At 37.7% G+C, this 19,926-nt stretch overlaps 1 protein-coding gene across 1 annotated transcript; it reads right to left on the reverse strand.

Moving 5' to 3' along the window:
* Window positions 1-6,579: 6,579 nt before the first annotated feature.
* LOC124161304 lies at window positions 6,580-19,643 on the reverse strand. Its single transcript, XM_046537612.1, has 6 exons — window positions 19,560-19,643; window positions 18,128-18,247; window positions 16,240-16,390; window positions 12,506-12,700; window positions 10,334-10,445; window positions 6,580-6,972 (listed from the first exon to the last, which is right to left on the reverse strand). Exons 2-6 carry the CDS (start codon window positions 18,237-18,239, stop codon window positions 6,775-6,777), a joined length of 768 nt encoding a protein of 255 aa, XP_046393568.1. The 5' UTR covers window positions 18,240-18,247; window positions 19,560-19,643; the 3' UTR covers window positions 6,580-6,774.
* Between the last annotated feature and the right edge of the window lie 283 nt (window positions 19,644-19,926).

Here is a 19,926-nt window from a genome sequence, read left to right on the forward strand (position 1 = left end):
GAAAAGAACATTTTCTATCCTCCTAGAGCAGGGGTTCCCAAACTTTTTTGTACCACGCCCCCCCCGCTACACATATCAGCTTTCCATTTTGCAATACCCTATTTCCACGGTGCCGTACATACCAACTCCTAATTGTACAAGTACTTGTTCTCGTACAAGTTGTGTGTTTTGTAGTTTTAAAAACTGTAACCTTCTTTGATAAAGTTTACAACTTTATTGAAATTTTACAAAAACAATTATGAAAACTTAGAAAGACTTTATTTCAAAGATCTGAGGAAATTACTTTTGTATTTTTTTTATTTATTTCATTTGGGTGTCACGCCCCCCCCTGGACTTTCTGCACGCCCCCCCAGGGGAGCGCGCCCCCCAGTTTGGGAACCCCTGTTCTAGAGCATTAATAAATAGAACTGGAATTCGCTTCCGAATTTTATATGACCTTTAGTTAGACCTGTGCAAGTTTTGAAAAGAGGTTCTTATGGTGAGTGACGTGTGAGTATTAGGCTTAGAAATATTACGATTGCAGTTTTTCTTCTCTTTTATCCCTAAAAATAAGTTAAGTATCGTGCAATGATGATCTAGTGAAAATCTCATATGACCTTTTATTGATCCACAGGGTGCGAAGAATGTTGAGACGGAAAATCATAATCAAAATGCATCAAAATATCTTCAAGATTACGAAGTTTCATCAGCGAGTTTATTTTGCAGGAGGGTTAAGGATGAATTATTATTATTTTTATATAAGAAAGAAAATATATAGGTACGTAATTAGGTCTAAGTGAAGGCTACTGGACAAATAATTATATATTTGGTAAATAATCTACTAAGATCGGCTAAATTCGAGTATGTAATAAAAAGTGAATTCACTATGGAATATAACAAAATTTGGCGACAATTTGTTTAATCTCGTCAAATATTTTACACTTTTTAAGTGATTGATTAATTGTGACAAAAAAGTGGAAAGTGCAAACCTCCTAATTCAATTCGTGCGAAAATTCCACAGAGAAAAAGTCATTCGCCTGGACCGGGATGCGAACCCGGATCCCTCGATATCTGGTAGAGCCAAGCTTCAGAATTGTTATTCTTTCCTTCAGAAATTTGTGGGCTTTACCGGATAGGATGGTCTGGTCTGCTGAGTTTATGATGCGACGAGCAGTCAAAGTCGTACGTACTGCGCCGCAGCTAAAGAGCAAAGCCCGAACTTTGAACACCAAGAGGTGTTCGCTCTTGACTGTTTTTAAGTATACCGGGACTAGCCACGGTGATAAATATAAGTCACCCGCAACAGGGGCGCAGCCAGGAATTAAGGCTGGGGGGGGGTTTAGGTGTAACTAATACCGGGGTGTGTGGTGGTATGGAATACCCTCCAGGATAAGCGGTAGGTGCGAGATTATTAAATTGCGGAATTTAAGATAAACGGTTCAAAATGGTGAGTATTACGGCTTTCTGAGGGATATTTTATTAACCCTTACCCTTTCTATTAGTAATATCAATCCAATTAAGTAAAATGGATTAAACTTAAATATTTCTCTGAGCTCTGGGGGGGTTTTAACCCCCAAAACCCCCCTCGCTGCGCCACTGACCCGCAATACACAAATTCCCTTTTCAAGAGAAAATTTTTCAATTTATGAATCAGGATTACAATTTGTATTATTATTGTATGTATTCTACCGTGAAGATAGGTTTACGTGGAGCATTTGCAGGTCAACTGAATCTGTTCAGAATCAGAGAGAATGAGGGCTCAAGGGGAGCCCTTCAGGGATACAACACACCGGGGCCGGGAAACAAGTCAGAGACTTATACGCCCGATCACCCGGGGAGAGGGGCTGGAGAGGAAGGGAAAAGGAAAGAGGCGCCGCCGCGATAGGAGCCCGTCGACGCCTCTGGGGTAGGATAGGTTCGGAAGGGATGGGACGGGGAAAAACACCTCAATGCTATGGAAGCGAAGAGGGCCCAACTAAATAGCGAAACCAGGCAAAGCCATTACTATTCTTGCGATTTTGGAGGATTAGTCTATGAGGAAGAAAAATCCATCGATGAAATCGCTAGATTCTCCCTCCTACAATAAACTTCCCTTTTCAATTCACAACAAGGCCGATCTGCTGACTATAATATTCTATTCTTACCACAATTACCATTCTCTTCCTCCGCCAACCCCGTTTACTTAAAATTTATCCCCAATAGCACGAATTTAGCTTCCCATCCACTTAGAGTACTTGCTACATCTTGAGCCTCTTGCTTATCCGTATCTCCAAATGTTTCTTCTCCTCACCCACCATGACCAGCACATCCTCGTATCTCTCCCCCGTTGCCAATTTTACCGTCTTCATTTTCCTTCAGACCCACATCTCGAACAAGATTCTCCTTATCTTCCACGTTTCCACAACGTAAGGTGCTTATCGCTAGATTTAAACGTTATTCATTTACGTTTTCTTTTAACTCTTGCACATGGATGCTCTTATCAACTATTTCCCCTTAATAAACGTCTCTTTTGGTGATGCATGTTTTGATATGCTCACTGCTGACACATATTCTGGTGTTTCCTTCAATACACTGACGAAATTATTTAACTGCTCCACCTGAACAAATTTCCGCCCATTTATTGTCATGTTAAGCCTCTCATTCATTCTTCACAATAATTTACAAAAACGCACAACTTTGGTCTTCTTTATATTTATCGTTATGCCATATTGTTCGCACTATTACTTCATGGGGGAATCCAATCATTATCGTTACTTAGACTTCCTCCTATAACTGTTTCTACGAATGTATCTCCTCTGTTTATATGTTAAACAGTAAGCGCGATAGTGGAAACCTCTGTCTCACTCCTCGGTCAAAGCTTGCCGAACCTATTTCTCCGTCGGCCATCTTAACTTATGCAGTCGGAGCCATGTGAAAAATACGAAAAACTCGCTAATCTATCCAACCTACTCCAGATGTTTTTTAAGAATGCCCATTAACTATTCGTAGCGGACTCCATCAAATGCCATTCCAAAATCCAAGCAGCATGCATGGTCTGCACCACGAATATCACAAAAGAGGATCTTCAAGTCGGCCTATAAATGTGTTGTCAACCACCGCGCATGTATGGGTTTACAAAAGTCGCCACTCTCGTCGTGGATGGACAAAATGATCCGAGTTTCACGAGGAATTAAGGTACAATTAGGAGTGTTAATCGGAATTTATACACAAGATGATGTGATATATGAAATTCATTACTTTATCATGCTATTCATTGTAATTTCAAACATTCGTATGCAAAATATTAGAAAAAAAGTGGATCGCATTGCACTCATCACCGCGCCGCGGACATTTTTGAAAGCCGATTAAAATGCGACCGAAGTGGAAACAGGAATCAGCCTACTTTGGGATGGAATTGGGACTCCTCTATGCAGTCCCCTTGGTCTGCATACACGTCCCGTTTATACCTCACACGGGTTTCAAATATACAGTGACCAAGATTTCTAGACCTCAGAGGAAAAAGAATATTTAAAAATACCAGTTTAAAAATACCAGCACATTTGAAAATACCAGTAGTTTCTTTTCGTTATTCTATTAGTGTTAACGTGATAAACAATACAACCGCAGCAATTCAAGGTAATGTCTTCTTCCATCATCCCAATAACCAAGCCAGTTCTTAAAGGTCGATAGCTTCACTCAAGCTTTCACGATACAAACTAATGGGTGGGAGATTACCACGGGCTGCGAATGATTTTCATTGTCTACCAAGATTATTAACCTGGAATAAATTGAAAAGCCTTATCGCATCATTCTTATCCTTTGATTTATTTATTTAGTTGCAATAAGTGAGTTCTTAGTGGTGCAAATGGATTTATTTAGGTGATTTCAGAGGGGGAATTCGATGTCCTATACCGGGGACAGAACTGAAAACGGATGCAGAAAACCACGAAACATTTCACGCACAGCTGCGAAAATACATTCAAATGATATGGCTGATTCCGCAAGCTACCAGAAAAATGTCATTTTATCTAACACGCGAAAGAAAACGGGAGACGCAGGTGTGATAATAATTAATCAGTTTGATACGCGATAAAAGAGTATTGCGATGCGCAGTCAACACTTGAAAACCTCCACCTCCTCCGTCGCTATCGCGGAAAACAATCGGAAAGAAGGATCGAATCGCAAGCGAAGAACTCCCGCTCCCCTATTTCCAGAAGGGGGGAAAATTCCATTTTATCCGTCTCCCTCCCCCTTGATCCTCCAATTCCCGACTGTGATTGGATGGGGCAGCTTCACCGGGAATGATACGCAGAGGCCACGAAATAAGGTTGAAACTTGATTGCGCATTCGAAGAGGGCACACCGGTATAAATAGATGGCACAGAGCAGGTGTCGTCCACTTGTCACACAACACTGCCCAGTTAAACCACGAGATTTTTAACGAGCATGATCTGGATATTCAGGGAGCTCTGGGGAGAGAGTTAGATATTTTGGGGCTCACTGAACAATTTCACTATTATTACGTGGACTAAAATGCCAAATTTTCTCGGAAAAAAACTTTAAATAATTGATCATAATTATTTGGAATTACATTATAGTTGTTTGAAGATTAATTAAAAACTCAAAAAGTCAACTAATAATCAGGACAATTACGTACTGGCTGCGCATACATACGTACTCAGTTAACCGCGCATTATGCCAAGCCAAATAATTTAGAGGATTGCAATGTGCTTATGTTTTCCCGTTTTGTGTGGTGATTGTGATAATGTGATATGTTTTATTGGCGCACGTATTGAATTTTCAGTAATTTAACCTTATTTCTTATTAATACTGGTTTTTAGTACTATTCCCACGGCGTTATTGTCACAGGATGATGGGCGATGAGGCTATCTGAAGGCCTTCACACTAATGGTCTTCAGTTTCATTGAGGCAACTTATTTAGCGATCTCAAAGCGAGAAGTACAAAAGTATCGTGTAAGGGTTATTTAATCTCTAAAAAAACAGACGTTTTTCCCTAAGGGGCTGAGATTTTAAAGAAAATTTCAAAATTCATTAATTTTTCTATCATACCCGAGACCGTATTGCAAAAAAATTCTACGTTTTATGGCTATTTTAATTTTTCCCTTCTTTGTAAAAAAACGTGACTTCAATCATTTCTCAATAATATTGTCGAACAGCTATGGGTTAGGGCTTATTTTGAATCTATGTTGATAAATGCGTAGAACACTGAGTATTTACAATGGGAAAACCGAGGCACCGCACGACAAAATCATTTAATAGTTTAATATTAAAAATATTTACAAGTTACCGCTAAATTTTAAATTTTGATACATTAAGGTAAAGATATGTTTATATTATAATATTTTGGGCCAATTATGAAATGGAGTTTTAAAGAGAAGTTACACAACAATTTTTTAAATATTTATTTTTTATACCTCTTTTCTTTGGACTTTCTAACCCTCACCGAGTCAATTTGTTTCATCATTCTTTTGCAACATTCGAAATGCTTCCACCCATGATTTCTCTGGTGATGGACCAATTTTGGACTGAAAACCTCAGGAGTCAATGGCATTCCATAAGATTTCGCGTTGTTTTCTGAGAGGCTGGACGTACAATAGAGAAACGCCAGCAGGAGCATGAGAGAAGTATTTGGTCATTCCACCCAGAAAAATCTGCATTGGCAGAGCACAGACTCGAGGTCGGGGACACATTAAGAGGATATAAACACACTCTGTAAAGGCAACAAATACGGTGCAGAAAGAACAAGAAAAGAATGTCGTATAAATTAAATTGGCACCGAGAATACTCAACAGAGACATCGTATTCCATTTGACCACTAACTGGAAACCAACTATCAAGAAGGGAAGATGAAATGAACCCGTTAAGAAATGGGAACCATCTTATCATGCCTCCTCAATATTATGATTAAAGTATTCTGTCGAGCAAGGTAGGCTTGAAAGGAGTACATACGGAGTATTCTGGCATTACCCCTCCACTCCTTGATATTCTATCCCTAATGTGGTTTTACAATCCTCTTCTCGGTCAGTACTCGCTCCATCCATACCATCTTTCTCCTCCGTTTCTTAACTAGAAGCTGCCTCTTCACCCAAAATGCCCAGCACTTCGTTGTTGGTTCTCTTCGTCCACTTTACCTTCTCCAATCTTCTTAAAGAAGATATAGTTGGAAAGGTTTCCCTTTTCCAATCCGACAGTGTTTTTTTCCGTGAAACTATACCGTGAACTACCTTTCATACAGCTCCAACCCTTCGAACTGTCTGGCATGGGTAGCCCTACTGGGAGTAAATGGGAATTATTCCCACTAGTACAGCTGAATAGGTCAGAAAAAAGCGCAAGCTTATCCACCGCAACAATGTCGTAGCCCAAGGAAAAGGCTCATTACCGTATGAGCTGACAATTTTCTAGTTGCTCCAGTCACCCTTAACAGGATACAGGTGATAACAGGATACCGTATAAATGTAAGTGCCAACCAACACCTGCATCTGTTAGGAAAACCCAAGAAATTTTACATACATAATAACTCAAACGAGATGTATGCACAAAAAAATTCACTGAAGAATTCACATCCATAAATCAAAACCCTTGAATGAAGATGGAATCACCGTTAAACTTCTGATTGATATTTTATTTTATTTCAAGCATACAAGGTAGATTTGAAGTTTCTTTTGCTAATTATAATTTGGCTTATTACTTAGGGGTGGATATAAAAAAATAAGCAGGATAAAAATCTGTCAAATGTACTCCCTCCAGGCATTAGCAAGAGAATGCGGCATTGTTGGTGAGCTGGAGACCGGTGTTTTCATGATTCGATTAGGTGAAGGAGCTCGTCCAGGGTCAGATCCTTGATTTTAGTGTTGATAATGTTCATGATGATAGCGCCGAAGTAATTTCCAAGCTTATTTCCGTACATATCAACTATAGAAGGTCCAAATTCGCTGATGAGGTCATTTGCCGCAGCTCCTTCATCAGGATTGTTCATCAGACCTTGAATGTTGCTCTGAATAAACGAATAAAGTGGATGATTAGCACCTTTGAGGTAATGAAACAATAGGAGTAGCGTGAAAAGTGTTAACTGAAGCACGGTGCATTAGATTTTAAGGTGTTCGGAGAGTCTTTCCACTAATGCAATATAATAATTAATTGATGAAAAGTTACCGCTGAAGAAAAACTTTTTCAGGGATACCTCCAGCGATAGGAGCCAAAATTTCCATCATGCGCCCCTTTTCCTGTTTCTTAGATCGCTAAAAAGCTCGAAAGTCGCAAAGAGTATTAATTTGCTCTGCCTAATGAAATTGATGAAGGCAATTGAATAGCATTGGTTGGTAAATTGAACTTTTTAGTCCCATCAAAAAAGGTAAGGCTAAAAATGATATTATATATATAAGAAGAATGAATGTAAATTTTTTATGAATGCATCTATATAAATAGAATATGAATCTTAATCAATACTCTTTCAAGTGAATTAAATATAAACTTGCCTGAGGAAAATGTTTCGCGTACAGATATCGTCGATGATAGCGACATAAATTTGTGCAGAATTTTGAATGTGACATTAAGCTAGCCTTGACTGTTTTGGTAATTAATTGTACTTTTTATGTATTAAGTTCTTTTTGTATTATAATTGTAATTATGATTGATTGTGAAATTTTTTTTAACCTATAGGAATGTGAGACTCAAGATAAAAGTAGGTGGGGAAAAACTTGAGCAGGTAGAGAAATTCAACTATTTGGGCAGCACATTAGAGGAAAACGGCCACAGTGGCAAGGATATCAGGAAGCGAATTGCACTAGCAAAGGAGGCGTTCATGAACAGGAAGGAGCTTCTAAGAGGATCGTTACGTAAGAGTCTAAAGAAAAGGTTACTGAAGAGTTTGATCTGGAGTGTAGCTCTCTACGGTGCGGAAACGTGGGCACTGAGGAAAGAAGACGAGAGAAGATTGGAGGCATTCGAGATGTGGGTTTGGAGAAGAATGGAGAAGGTGAAATGGATAGAGAGGAGGAGAAATGACCAAGTGCTGGACATGGTGGGTGAGGAGAGATAACTTTTAGATGAGATACGGAGGAGACAGAAGGTATGGATGGAGCGAGTACTTAGCGGGGAGGGGATGTTGAAAACATAAATCTATACATGAATCTACAAATTCAATTTCATAAGGGCCGAAATATCAACACGAAGCCGATGTAACGTGGATATTTATGTCCAGATCTTGAATCAATCGTTAGCCTCGCTACAAGTATAACTTATATGTGACTGAACAGTTGTAGATGGGCACTAGAGAACATGCTTTCAGACACAAACACTAGTATTGTTATCATTAGGCTCGATAAAAGCGACATTCAAAATAAAACAATGTTTAAAACTCAGCGGTGAAAGTGAAGGTACACTTCGTCGATGGACTCAACTTTTCACTGTAATTTAGATAGCATATATAAAGCATTTTCTCAATATACTAAACTTATCCCTGAATGAAAAAGAAATGAAAAAACCATAGTAGTTAGTAGCGCAGTCATAAAAAAAAGTGCTATCTGAATAATATGATTACAAGTAATAGCGGCTGCATACATAAATAATAAAAATTGGTGGCATAAAAATGGATATTTTCTTAATTAGGTATATCCTCACCCAATTATATTGAGATAAAATACGAATTCTTGTCTTGTTTTCATCGAACAACGGAGAAAAAAACTGAGTAAATTTCTGGCCACATCACATGAATTCTCGGGTATCAAAACTACCAAAAGGTAGGCGTTTCATCTGAAACGATGACAAATGGCTAATAAAAATTAAGTTTTTATAAACTCTTTCGCTGAGAACGTAGCAGCTACGTTCGCCCGGTCGACTGCTGTGAACATAGCTCCTTTCCGGTGACCGTTCACTTTTCCGCCGCACAGGCGCAGTGTGTGTGAACGCAGCGGAAGGGGTAATTTTAAACAAGCTAAATTACTTAGGCAGATGTTCTTACTCTTGAAAGTAGGAACTAGGAATGAGTCGATTCCAAATGCCGATTCTCGATTTCACCGATTCTCCGGCACGGAATCGGAATCGAGAATCACTCGCCTATTGTGGCTTCCGATTCCAGGAAAATAAATATTTTGTACGTAGACTATAAGCTTTGGGCTTAATGGCCGCCACACACCTGAGCCATTGTGTACTTTAAATTATTAAGTTAACAATTTATGTCTGAAACGGTGAAAGTGTTCATTATTATTCCATTAAAACTGAGGATATAAATAATAATTCGCTATTTTAAATAAATATTTTGTGGCGTTACGTAGCGCGCTACGCGCACCATTTGTTTTATTGTCGTCTGCTGCTGCTCCCCGTTGGCCAGGGCCATAGAGGTTACGAGGCTGAACGCATGGCCAGGACGGACGATGGAGGCGCTGACGGAGAGAGAATAAAAGGGGCATGCAGCGAGCGGGACGGAGGATTGTTGTTTCAAAATTTTTGCCTGGCTGGTCTGAATTTAGACGTTGTGTTTCTTTACAAGTGCACAAGTTTATTTTTATTTGCGAAGCAAGTTTTGAGATTGGGAGGCATAGGTATGTAAAATGTTAGAAATAGAACAAAATAGAAATGAAAGAAATAGAAAATAAAATCTAAGGCAACCCACTAGTAACTGAAATAATTTGCTGCCTAACATTTTCCTACCCGGGCGGAAACCCGAGAAAATTTTTTCATTCAATTAGCCGGGTAAATGTTAAATCATACATAAGTTGATTGGTTATTTCTCAATGTACAACGCATGTGGTCATCAAACTTCTTGCCCCCAGGTCAGGTTTTCGAATTGGCGTGGTGTCTCGGGGCATAAACATGCATTTCATTTGCATAGGATGACTTCGTAAAATTTATTTCCATAGTACTACATTCAACCAATAATCTCCCTCAGTTTTAAAAATTTCGCTTTGTAAATATGTGATATTTTCTTTGATTCTGAATATATTGGTTAATATGAAATTGACCGTCACAGGTGATTTTTTGAGCGTGTGCGCCACTATTTTTTTTTTTACTCCGTCCGTCATCCTCGTGCTCAGCTTGCGGTGTTTTCTTCCCCAGTGACATTTTTTTCTTTTGAACAAGTGCGTCTTCAGCCGAGAGTCGGGGTTTACGGTTATAATACCTTTTGGCCACTTACTTTCCCTTATTATTTTACTCCATCCAATTCTTAAATTTCAACTACAAAGATGCTACAGACAAATCAATATCAAACCTATTGGTATGAATAAGAATCGATGGAGTGGGAATCGAGGATCGGTAATCGATCTAAAAGAATCGGAATTGGAATCGAAAAAAAATAAATGTATTCGACTCACCCCTACTAGAAACCATACTGTAGGCGATAAAAAATAAGTAATTACCGTAATTGCTTCTACAGAAACTGTCAAATTCAGTGATGTAACTTGCAGATGGGTAGCTGCATCCATCTCTCCAATGGCATCGCCTTTGATCCCCAAGTTTGTGGAATCGACACTAGAAAAGAATAGAATTCACTGCTTATAACCCTTCACTGCATTTTGTATCATACATGATGCACTACACTCATAGGTGGATCTAGGGAGGAGGGGGAACGGGGGCACGTGCCCCCCCCAGACCCTTAAAAAATATGCAAAATGATTTTTAATACGATTCTATTATCATTGCGTTCGTTTTGTATTACGACGTATCCCCCCCCCACCCAGAAAGAAATCCGGGATCCGCCCCTGGCAAATTTCAATGGCGTGGCCAGAAATTTCATTCGGGGGGTGTCCAAAACCAGAGGGGAGAATTTTGGAAGAAAAGAGTACTAAGTAGAGGTTTAAAAACTAATTTTAACACTTTTTATAATCGAAAAAACTTCATTTGTCAAAGAAATCTATTGTATATTCATTATTTCTCAATATTTTGTTTTCTTTTATCAAGCAAAGTTACTGTGTTTTTATATTGGGGGGGAGGGTCGAACCCCCTGGATCCCCCCTCTCGCTACGCCACTGACAGCACTCAATGCTGGTTAAAGGGCACTATTCTTCCTCTCTAATGCATGGTGTATCAAATATGATACACCCCGGTGATCAGCTTCTAATTACGTTGAAGGTAGTCAGCTTCCCGGATAAGAAACGAGTAAGAGGAATTACCCGAGTGGTATCTATAAAAGTAATTAGTAAAGGTATGGGCGTGAACGAGAAGTTTTCAATGAGTATTTGATATGAAAACCTTTTGTGGAAAATTTACACCTCTGTGATACATATCTATTTAATGTAGAAGTTGTCTATAACTATAATGTATCATATGTAATGCATATTAAAATGTTTCTTTAAAAATAAAAAATAGCAGAAAACTGACCTAAACTCTTTTTTTTTTAGGATTTTTACAAGTGGTAGGTATGTATGTATTATATGCAGGCACTTATTGATTTTTCATTAAATTTTCTCACGGATTTTCAATTAAGTGTAATTTCATTGGAATTTTAGACGATTAATCTAATTTGTAAACATATGCAAAAAATTCGAAAAATCCCAGAGTAGGTATTTTTACGATGGACATTCATAACCAACTGGTACAGATAAGAAGTAAATCGATTCGAAACTTTCACTACGAATATGAATGCCACGTATGTCAAAGTTTGACGCACGCAATCTCAATAACATTGATTTTCCAAATGTGACTTAGCTAATCGCAAGAGATTTAGATGTATTATGAGGCTAATGAACAGAAAACATGATAAAAAGTGGAAGCTGGCATGACCTCGGAACAGTAGGTACTCAATTATAAGTTAATTCCTCCTCTTTCACGAGAATTTACTGTTTTTAGGCTAGGGATACTTAATGAACGTTCCACTTTCTAAATTGCACGATGAAATATTATCAACGAAGACAGCTTTAAAGATTAACTTTAAGCATTTGATGGAATAAAACATTTCTGCTAGAGGTCCAAAATGTTGTCTAAAACATTCTGGAATCAGAGAGGTCCGCGAAATAATTAACAGGGAATTTTTAAGCAATCAGAGGCTAATTTCAGAGGAATTTCCCGCGGGTCACTTTAGTCATTATTACCGTAAGACATTTAACTAGAATCATATTATGGTTTTATATAAATGTAATAAAATTTTCATACGTTGAAAGTACTTGTTCCATACTTTCTACTAGCAATATTAAACCTTTGTCCAACGATGAGGAATCCAATTTAAGTGAACTGAATCATGGCTTTGGAGACGTACTCAGAGGTTAAAAACGAACTTTTAACGTCTCAAAATTAGATTGAATTTGAAATAGTGCTGAAAAAAAGTATATAATTTCTTCTCATGACTCGACATCAGATATAAAGTGTGGAGTTTTGATGGATACTCATCTGGAGTCGGAGGCTCAAATCAAATTTTTTGTTAATCAGGAGACACGTGAGATAAAAAATGAAAGATTTAAACTCAATGGGAATACTTAGCCCACACAATAACAGTCGTTTTTTTGATAGCTAAGGAATATAATGCCTTGGGTCAAATATCAGCAAAATTAGGGATGATGGTAACAGTAAAAAGATCCACGTTGAGAAGCACTTACTGCATTGTGCCCTCTCCAAAGATGTTGTATTTCCCTCCAAGCATAACATTCAACTTGTAGTGCTTGGCGTCCACGACTGCAGTCGGAATGGTGACATCAAAACTCGCCGTCAGTGGATCGTCCGACCCGCTCAAAGTATTTGTGTTGAAGGACGCAAGGCCAGTCAAACTCATGTCATCCACAGATGCAGATCCCCTGTTTTGAGAGAAAAATGATGAAATCAATAATCAGGGGGGAAGAAGGGGAGTTGGGTTGTAACGACCAGTATAGCATCAGTACTTCTGCGGGATTTTTAGTCGAGTTTACAACCAATTCAGCCGTTACGGTGTAATCAGGAAAATTATCCCGTATTACCGTTACGGCGAAACCAGTTCGAAGCTCGAATCAAAAGATCCGGTGGAAGTAAAAGAGTACTTGGATTGTTGCAACCGTCCATACCTTCCACAAAGCATTATAAAATACCATTAATTTCAGGAAATTTGTTGGTTAATGAAATCCCCTACGAATTTACTCCTCCATCCACTCCAGTCAACCATTGGCTGCAGCATTGCTAAAGTCTCATTATGCGCAACAGTTAAATACCTCTCCTGCATTAAACGCTCGGAAAATATCTAGTTTTAACAATTATTTTTTACACTATTGTAAGAAATGCATAAAAAATCAAGAAAAAGCAAGAAACAACCCAATCAGGACAGAAATTAATATTCGAATGATTGCATTATGCATTGAAGGCATTTCAAACATTGTTTACCCTAACAATACAGGGATTACATACTCATCCAGTAGTGATTGGATTACGATGAGGAATAATTTTATTTATTACATCAGAAGTATTATTCTTTTTCTCATTTTTCTGAGCATATTTTCACAGAAGACTATCTCCAGCAGTAGAATTAGGAAGAATTTGACCCCAAAAGGAATTTGACCTTTTGATCCTATGTCAATTACTTGAATGCTAGGGGAACTAGGCGGTGAAATACTTGAAATTTTATGATTTATTATTATGGAAAAAATGTGTGTAAATCAATATTAACACAAATCGTACATATGTTATAAAATATGAGACTATAATGGCCAAACATTTGTTTATTTGAGGTGAAATGACCCATTTGCATCATACAGAAAGAGCATCGACTCTACAACGGCCCTTAATGGATCTCGTAGGTTTAAGTTACAATTCCTGGATCCTACTTTTATGCACTGGGATTCCCAACGGTTAGTGCCCTCACGGGTAATAGGACACTCAGCAGTGGTTACAACAAAATTTATTTTAATTTTACTGTTTATTTTATTTTTTAATTTTTACTTTTTTATTTTACGGTTTATTTGCTTTCTTCAAAACTTTATGAAACTCAAATCTTATGAGCTCTTTCATTTTCATTAATGCCTCCTTTGCTTGAACATAATCACGTCTATTTTTGCATTCAAGGATATTTTTGGAGAATTTTTGAGGATTAGACTATCCATTCAATAATAACATCAAAAGGACGACTAGCCATGAAAAATCTTTGCTTTCTTTTGAAAGGTTTGGAAATCAGCCGCTAGATGTCTCGTCCTTCTCTCCGGTCGTCGCTAGTCAATTTATGTATCTCGTACGCTTCTGGCTCTTAGGAATTCCCTCGGTTAGTGCAATTACGGATAGTAGGATGCTAAGCAGCGGTTGCAACAAAGCTTTTTTTTCAAGAATACGCCGGAATATCAATTTATCTCCAATTCACTAGCTAGCATCACCACACCCATGTTTATTTACCCTATCCTTGACCGAACGGTACCTGCCAATCCGAAGATAATGATTAAAATTGTCTTAGGAATACTTGGATTTGGCTTTCTTGATCATTGGGGAACAAAAATGAAAAATTCAAGATAAAGAACTTTATTCAAACTGAAAGAAGTTTATTCGACCTTTACGAGGAACCACTGTTGCGACCATGAGTAAATATGAGCACATAATTACAATTGTCATAACAGACAAGAGCTATCTGTAGGTATATCACGAGGGAATTAAATTTCAGTGCAGTACTATCAAGATCCAAGTTTGAATTCCACATTCAGCTAAATTGATTTCTTCTGTTTATGGAGCTAACTATCGTCATTTATAGTCGTACGAGGTGGGTTTCAAAACCCTATAGCTCCTTACAGAACGTTCCCTTGCTTAGAGTAACGAAGTTTCGAATCGGACGCTAACCTAAGGAAGCCACATTGTCAGTTTTGGTCCACCACTGCACCGTGTAACTTTCGCTATACCCCAGCTGGGACAAAAAAGAAAATATAGGAATATTTAAAAAAATACTAAATCTCACTTCCGCTACTGAAAGTACTCTCAACTACTCCATCATTTAGTAAAGTTTACGTTTTCTGGCTACGATGCAATCAATTTGCAAGAAATCTTGCAAAAGTAGTATCCTGAATTTAACGGTTTCTCCTTGCAATTCAAGGTTGCAACGATCGGGTAGGGTTTAGCAGGTTCAAATGCCCCGAAATGTGCCCCTTATCCACATACATCCCCGCGACATTGTTTCCGGACCACCGCCTGGCTGTCACTCATATACTCTTTGTTGCCTCATTCCACAGCTCCGATCGTTTCCTCAACGCTTCGACAAATGTGCTATTCATATCTTTGCGTTTTTAATGCACTGGAACTAATGCACAAAAGACTTATCGCCACGATGATCCTCACTGGACTGTCAATGTTAATAACTACTAGGTAAAGTAACTGAGGCTACATTAATGTCTAAGAAAATTTAGGAAATTGGGGACAGATACTTTTTATGCGTGCATTAAAATGGGAAAGTTGGATGAGGAAATTATCAACCCGATGTTCTTCTGTTGAAGAAGCACATTATTGGATAGAAACTTCGGAATACCGAACATGTAGTCGGCATCAAATCTTTATTACGTTCTCTGCTACGTTATGTACACTTTTCACCTAATATGACTGAAACAATAACAGCAAGAAAAATTCCGTTCTCCTGCTAGAGGTAATAGTGTAGACTGCACTAGGAGACTGGGGGCGTGACTTGAAGTGACGGCTGGCCCTGCCAACACCTCATGCTGTGTTGCATGGATTGAAAATGGAGAACGAATAAGGTAAATTGAAAGAGCTCAATGACGAATTTTCATCAACACCGCTTGTACTACAGCTGAGAGCGCAGGCATAGAAGTAAGGAAACAGCTCACCAGATGCTATACATGGAGCTTGACAGCGAGGCTTGGACATTGACAGCAGCAGAGAAGTCATGAGTGGAAGTATTCGAAATGAGATGCTATCGAAGAATGATCCAGATAAAATGGATTGAGCGTGTAAGTAACGGGGAAGTGCTAAGAAGAGTGGTAGAAAAGAGAAGTCTTCTAGAAACCTTTAGCAGGAAACATTATGAGACACGATGGCCCGATGAAAACAATCGTAGAAGGACAAGTGGAAGGGAAAAAGGGCAAGGAACGGACCCGAATGAGTTAAATAGGACAGGTTATAAAGGATGTAAAAGAGAAGAAATACATCGCGATGAAAAGGCTAGCGGGTAGGAGAGAGGAATGGAGAGCTGCGTCAATCCAATCTTAGGATTGTTAACTAATGATGATAATGACTTCATGTAAATGCTTTCAATGTAAATTTGATTCATATCCAAAGCGATCCAAAAGATTAAAAATTTCAGCGAAGATGCAGCCCGTGTAACGCACACATGCTGAAATTATGTTCAACGGGTACGAGAAAAGTTTTATGAGGGCTTACTTACTGTAATATGTCAAGTCCAAGTTCAACTTCTCTATGATCCATTACATAAGGGTCCATCGGAGGGAGACCCAGTTTAGGATCACCAGTCTTGATGATGCTCCGGAACTTTTCCACTGCTTTCCCAATTATATCAGATATGTCTTTCTTTGGAGCTTTTTGAAAAAAATAGTAAAAAGATAGCAGTTTATAATATTCCAGTTATATCCATATGAATGATAGTCCTAAATTTTTAATATATTTAAACGTGCATGTTTTAAATATACATACACTAGTAATAAAATTAAAAATAAAATGTATATAAATTTTAATATTGCAGACATGTAAAATTATTAGCAAATAAACAGCATATTACTGTGAATTTACTTTAACTAAAAAGTATGTAACAATCAACACAGCCGTAATTAAGGTTCATAATATTTCAGGACGTGAGGAGCGTATCTTCATATAGTATATGATCTAACCCTCAAGGAAACAAACCCTCATAGATGGATTACAAAACAGTTGACGAATATGATGAGATTTTAGCAAAAAGGTGAAATATTTCAAATTAATGTAAAATAAACAATGAATAGAGATCGAATTCTCGACGAACTAACCATCACCATAAGGTGATATATGTATTAGAAATCAGTGCTACATTACATTCCATAAACATAAATCTGATGGGCACGAATTTGCATTTGTACTACTGGTATTTTATCGATGAAGGTAGAAGTGGCATGACCAATTTTACGACTTTCCAACAGAGGGAATATTTTTACTGACGGTAGATTTCACTAAGCTATAAAGATTATAGTGGTCTAGGCCTATGAAGGTAGTGGTTTCTCAGAAAAAATATAACCACCAAGTAGAGCGCAGAGAAATTTATGTGAAAAAAAATCACGGCCACTGGAAATTAGGGATAGTTCAATTTACGCGCCAATGATGCACCACTAAATTCTCTCCTTCACGATGAGGTTGCGTCTTGACCCGGCAATCCAATGAAATGCATGTCATGTCCAATTAGCTAAACAGTAAGTTTTCATCGTCACCCCGTGTTAGCTGACAATTGGTGATGAGATTAGGGTGAAAAAATGGTCAAATCTGAAGTCCTATTGGTAGCCAACAGAGTTAACGTTTAGAATACCTCATATAACCTATAAATTATATAATGTTGCATTGGGTAGCCAAAAATAGATCCAAATATTGGCATATGTGGGGTAGCCAACGTGCAATCGAGAAAGATCCGATACTCACTACCACTATAACTGATTCGGATATAATACCCAATGTCACTTCATTGGCCTCACTTTGTGGGATGTTTAAGAGGTAGATAAGTAGTGAGACCTTAATAAATGATATGAATATATATGTATTCATCATTCGGTTAATAATCAAAGACGAACCAATTGAAGGCAGCGGAAGTAAGGTAGCAGTTAGTGTTTAGCACTTAGGTCTTTTTCTTTTTAGCTTTTTGAAAAAAAAATCTGTTATAATATTTTAGGTATTTCTATACGAATGATAGCCTTAAAATTTTAATACATATGAACACATGTATATAGTTTTAAAATTAAACATAAATTACGCGTATTTTATTTTGTAATTTCATTAAAACAAACAAATATATATTATAAGATAGAATTTTATTTAAAAAGATATGCAACACAACAACAAATGTACCTATTCAGCCTTGATGAGGATTTTCAAATAAAGAAAAGAGATGAAAGGAATAAAATGAAGGAATAAAATTAGAAAAGGAATAAATTAGTAAAGGCATCTATCTTCATATGGTTAATGGCCAAACCCTCCCTAATCCAGTAATGTTTCACTCGAATTTCGACCATTCCGATTTGGAAGTCAAGGAAGTCTTACTTTTGTGATCTTTGGAAGGACAAATGCAGCTTACTTACTGAGGGAATGTTGGATTACACGGGCCAGGAAATCATTTCCAAGCTCATGCTTGGGTGCAGCTTGGGTCGCAATGGCCAAGCAGACGACGAATACTGCTGGGAAGAAACGCATCTTGAAGGCTGAAAGAGGAAAAAAACAACGAGGGAAGATGTAAATGAAAGCATCATCTTAAAGGGAAACTATTCGTGGCCCAAATGTAATTAAGAGACCACATAGAAAGAAAAAACTGTTTAAGTTTAGCTGTCAAGGAATTGGATTGCCATTGAATTCCTGAATCCCTGAAGATGATGGGCGATTCGCTTGTCGAAACGTTGGAAGGAGATATGGAGGACCTTACCCGGGGCAAGACCCGAGAAAATCTTCACTGCTAATGTTCGTTGGGAGAGAACCAGACATTAAATTTAGCTAAAAAAAATATAATTTGAAAATCCTCAAATTCCGAGCGTTCATGTTTTCATTTTCAGCTAATGATAATAAATGTTCAATTAAAACTTTTCTAAACGTTATTTACGTGATTTTATGGGTTCAGCATGAAATAAAATCGTCAAATGAATAATACAATGACTGCAGCATTTAATTTTAGCTATTGAGTAAAAATAGAGTACACCTGATGTTTGCAGATCATTATGGACGAAAGAATTAGCTAAAAATAGCAACAAATGATGGCAACAGGAAGAGATACTGAGAATTAAATAGAAGAGTTAGGGGCAATTAGCTAACAAAGGAAATATACTCAGAAATCTAGGATTAGGTTGAATTATTAACATTTATATTATAAGGAAAGTCTATAATATGAATAATAGAAAATTTAGATGATTAAAAAATGGAGGCAAAGGAAAAGTAGTTGTACATAATGTCAGTATAATGCATAAGTAGAATTTTTAAAACGCTAACTTAAATGAATGCACTAATAATACGCCCGAAAGTCAAGAGTGGAAGCATTCGAAATGTGGTGCAACCGAAGAATGATGAAGATAAAATGGATTGACCGTGTGAGTAACCAGGAAGTGCTACGGAGAGTGGGAGAAAAGAGAAGCCTCCTAAAAACATTAAGCAGAAGAAGGGACAACTTAGTTGGCCACATTTTGAGGCACGATGGTCTGATGAAGACAATCGTTGAAGGACAAGTGGAAGGGAAAAAGGGCAAGGGACGGCCCCGAATGAGTTATATAGGACAGGTTATAAAGGATGTAAAAGAGAATAAATATGTAGCTATGAAGAGATTAGCGGATAGGAGAGAGAAATGGAGAGCTGCGTCAAACCAATCTTAGGATTATTGACTAATGATGATGATGATGAGTTAAAAGAAGTTATTAAAAAGTGTTATTTTCTAAAAAATTATGGAATCTTATTTTCCAACAGCTACAGAATTTGTTTTCCAAATTATTCGGAAGATAATAGACAGCTAAATTGGAGGAAAAATAAACTCACTGTAGCTGAAGCTCGTTCAACCGCCGAGATGTCACCATTGGAAGAAATGCTCCGGCATATATATGATGTATCCCTATCTCCGATCTAATCTGAAAAAAAGACAAGACGGATAAGGCGCATGAGAAAAAGCGGGAAAATGGTATCGGGATTAGATATCGCCTCACACAAAAAATATACTAACAAGCTACTCCATAAGTGGCACATTCCATTTTTCAGATCTGAAGTGACTCTTAAGCCTACGCCCAATTGTCTGCTATAGAATAATTACTCATAACACCAGCGATAACCAACGAAGATAACACTCTAAGTGTCATTACCATACATAGGTTATGTAGAAAAAAATTAACAATTCGGACTCGTGCATTCA

Source organism: Ischnura elegans, chromosome 6, assembly GCF_921293095.1.
Source record: "Ischnura elegans chromosome 6, ioIscEleg1.1, whole genome shotgun sequence".
Lineage (NCBI taxonomy): Eukaryota > Metazoa > Arthropoda > Insecta > Odonata > Coenagrionidae > Ischnura > Ischnura elegans.

Excerpts from the sequence above, each read along its gene's own strand:
- LOC124161304 (XM_046537612.1), bottom strand. The coding sequence starts at position 18,239 with ATGCGTTTCTTCCCAGCAGTATTCGTCGTCTGCTTGGCCATTGCGACC. Across the intron at positions 10,446-12,505 it reads TTTGGAGAGGGCACAATGCA|TGTCGATTCCACAAACTTGG; the intron begins GTAAGTGCTTCT and ends ATTCTTTTCTAG. Across the intron at positions 6,973-10,333 it reads TTTCTGTAGAAGCAATTACG|AGCAACATTCAAGGTCTGAT; the intron begins GTAATTACTTAT and ends TCGTTTATTCAG.